The 3,652-nt window shown below is 41.5% G+C and overlaps 1 protein-coding gene across 1 annotated transcript in view; it reads right to left on the bottom strand.

The window, feature by feature from the left end:
- Window positions 1-1,132: 1,132 nt before the first annotated feature.
- DZIP1 (DAZ interacting zinc finger protein 1) overlaps window positions 1,133-3,652 on the bottom strand; it is a 57,046-nt gene continuing 54,526 nt past the window's right edge. The window contains exon 23 of the mRNA XM_014530078.1: window positions 1,133-1,961. Coding sequence (XP_014385564.1) covers window positions 1,885-1,961 — 77 coding nt within the window. The 3' untranslated portion in view covers window positions 1,133-1,884. The remainder of the gene's footprint in view (window positions 1,962-3,652) is intronic.

The raw sequence follows: 3,652 nt of genomic DNA, 5'->3' as shown, positions 1-3,652 counted from the left end.
AAAGTTTTCGTTCTCAGTAACTCCAGGGCAAAGGAAGGGAGAAAAATAAAACACTAGTTAAGAGGGCTGCAGCCAAACATTTTTGCTAGAAAAATTCAGGACCCAGTCCTGTCCACAGGTGAAAAAAATAAAATTTTGAGGACAGTTAACCAAGCTATAACCTAATATCCACAATTGTACATTATGGTTTCAATTGAAACAATTTCTCTCTCGAAAATCACCCTCATTTTATCAAAGATAGCCAAGTTAAGACTAATCCATTGCATAAGCCTAGTTTCAGTAAATTTGGTCTGTGATTTGCATAAGTACGACAAGAACAGCAATTGATTATATATCTGCTTTGCTGGAATTTCATAAGGACTCTCCAGATTAGCCTCATGGCTGAGAAGCCAAGCCGCATAGTTGCCATCAGCACTTGCCTGTAATACCTATAGATTGGGGTGAATTCCTCAGGTTCTCGAGGTCCCCCAAAATGTCCTCAGGGTCTTCCTTTGCCATCTCCCAGGAAAGCAACCTCTGTTCCTTACCTGGAAAGACTGCCATGAACCATGTAAGAAAGGTACCAGGCTGTTTTTCCAAGGGGCTTTGATCAGCCTCAGAAGTCAACCTCAATTCCTTAGAGCTTTTTGGGGAGATCCAGAGTCTGTGCATGTCTCCTTCAAACATGACATTCCAGTCAAAGCCTCATCAAGGGTTTCTAATCTGTGTCCTATTATAGAGAAAACAGATTCCTATAGAACGTTATGCAAACAACCATGTTGCCATGAAAATAATAATAATCATTCAAAGTCTCCAAACTTCTTGAGGGATTAGGCAGGGAGAAAAATATAAATGTTAAATGCTTCAAAATTGCTTACAAAGGTATCATTTACCAAACTGCTGGGGGCGGGGGGAGGGGAAGGTTGCTTATATCACACAGACAATTGACCAAAGTCCAAAGATGTTTCCTTACTCCAAATATGACAAGTGCAGGAGGGGGTGTGGTGAGGGGGGCGGGGTGCAGCACAATTTAGGCGGTCAGCACAGTGGGGGCCAATCCACTAGGAACTCTAGCTCCTGGCTGGCTCACCCTTTGTTACAAGCCCAAGGCTCGTGTGCCAATGCTTCAAAAGAAAGGCCAATACTCAATAGATCAGGGTTTGGAGCAAAGAAAGGTTTATTGGTGGAGAAGGTCTAGCTAGAGAAGATGAGAGAACTAATTCTTGAATCCATCTTGAAAATAGTAACATTTTATTCATAAAATATCCAAGCTAAACATTATGCTGCAGAAACGGTAAAGTTAAAAAATAATTGTTTTTTAACAACATGCTTACAATGGATCAAAGTTGAATGTGGTAAAGGTACTTCTGGAAAATGTATTTAACATGGGCCTACCTATATTTTTATAGTTCTAAACTTCTATAAGAAAAATAATCAATCTACCCTTAAGATTTCACTGACTCCACTAATTCAGTTTTAAGGATACGAACAGAATTTTATAATAAAACACTTCCAATGTGATCACATACATAAGAAAGACATAAAGTTTTAAGTCAAACCAAAGCCTGCTGTAATTAAAAGTTTTCACTTAAAAATTAGTTGGAAAAAAAATACACTGAAACGCTATTGTACCGTTCTGAAGAAAAACCTTTTTATGCCTTCAATGACACGCCATTTTTAAGCAGAAGTCTTAAACACTTTATATGCTTCAAAATCTGCTGACAATTTGTTTTTCAATACTGTATTAGGTGCCATGAAAGAGACCCTTGTTCTCTGAAGCAGCTTCCTAGTTATCGTGGAACATGCCCTAAGGCAGGAGCATTAGTATCATGTTGGCAAGTTACTGACATACGGCGATGCCGACACACTGTTGGCACCTGAATCTTCTGACCTGTGGAGCTACAGCTATACATCTGAACAGTCACTCCAGTCAGTCACAGTTACTAAGCTGCTTTTCAGAGTGCTTGATTCATCTTGAAGGCCTGTGGAGGGAGAGAGAAGGAGGAAGAGGAGGCCCCGATGATTAAACAAGCGCATTGTCCAGCCTGGAAAATCCATACCTTCCTACCGCCGTTTATCACTCCGTGTCTAGGCCTGCTCACCAGTCCCCACCCCCAGCGCGCACAGCTGTGCAGGAGCCACAGTCAGTGCAACCGCGCCATGGCCCCATCTCCAGGTTATTCCCCGGGACCCTGGGTGGAAGCTCCTTCCCTGCATTCAGCATGTGGCCTGGATGTTGGCAGCACTCACTTCGCCTTTGTTGTTTTTGTTATTAACTCTGAGTGAGTAGGTGGTAAAGAAAGAAGAACAAAATAGAAAAGCTAAATAGGGTTTAAGTGGTAAACATGGATTTTCTAGGGTAGATGAGCTTAAATATAAAGTTTATTAAAAACTGTCTTGAGTCATTGAACAGTTAGTGAGTTCCACTTGGGTTTGATTCTAGATAGTTTTCTTTTTGAGGTGCCTGGGGTCATGGCACAGGGAGAAGACAAAGGAAATGGACTAAGAGAGTCCTCTCTGCCCTGGGAACTTGGAGTCACTGTACCGTAAACATGGCCTTTTGGTTTTTCAACTATTAGAATCGATTTTCAGGCGCAGCACAGGGAACTTAATGACGGTTCCAGATCAGAGGTCGGTGTTATGACTTGACAATGTGAGAGTAAAGGCCCAGCTGACACATTGGTGGAGGGAAAAGGTGAAGTGAAAGGTAGAGGTAGCAATGGTTCATTTTACAAAGCAGAGTGGTTGAGAGATAGTGCTGCAAGTGGCCAGAGCAAATGCTGGTATTAACGTGTTAATTTAAAATTACAAACATGGGTACAAAAATACCAATGAGAGGTGTGAGTGGAGAAAATGAGCCAAGTCTTCATCTGTGTGATAGGACATTGACAGTTAATATCTCAAGTTGATAAGTCTAGAACAGCGGTTCTCAACCTGTGGGTCGCGAGCAATGAAAATACATCCTGCACATCAGATATTTACATTACGATTCATAACAGTAGCAAAATTACAGGTATGAAGTAGCAACGAAAATAATTTTATGGTTGGGGGTCACCACAACATGAGGAACTGTATTAAAGGGTCGCGGCATTAGGAAGGTTGAGAACCACTGGTCTAGAAGCAGAGGCACTAATAGCAGATTGATGGGGCACTACAGGTGGGAAAGCACTCCTGTACGACTTGAATTCCACCGTGTGCAAGATTTACTCTGATAAAAAACATAAATTACATTTTCTAATTTTAAAAAATTAATGCATCAAGAGTTAAGTCTCTGGCCTTATGCAGACTCCAGGACTTATCCAGGAACAGTTTCTACTAATGGTTTCATTGTCATTTATCCCACTGGCTATAATGCCACAAGAAAAATCTTCCTTCAAAGACAATAAAAATACTTAATATGTAAACAGAATAACACAGGAAGACTGCCAGAGAATGGCCTCATCCAAGTGCATGATCAGAAATTTTAATTTTTATGGGGCACCTGCATGAAGAGTATATGTATATGGGCATTTTCAAAAACAATATAGCCCTAACTGGTTTGGCTCACTGGATAGAGCGTCGGCCTGTGGACTGAAGGGTCCCAGGTTCGATTCTGGTCAAGGGCATGTACCTTGGTTTCGGGCACATCCCTAGTAGGGGGTGTGCAGGAGGCAGCTGATCGATGTTTCTCTCT

This window comes from Myotis brandtii, unplaced genomic scaffold (genome assembly GCF_000412655.1).
Source record: "Myotis brandtii unplaced genomic scaffold, ASM41265v1 scaffold71, whole genome shotgun sequence".
Taxonomy (NCBI): Eukaryota; Metazoa; Chordata; class Mammalia; order Chiroptera; family Vespertilionidae; genus Myotis; species Myotis brandtii.
This window is presented reverse-complemented; position numbering and strand designations above follow the sequence as displayed.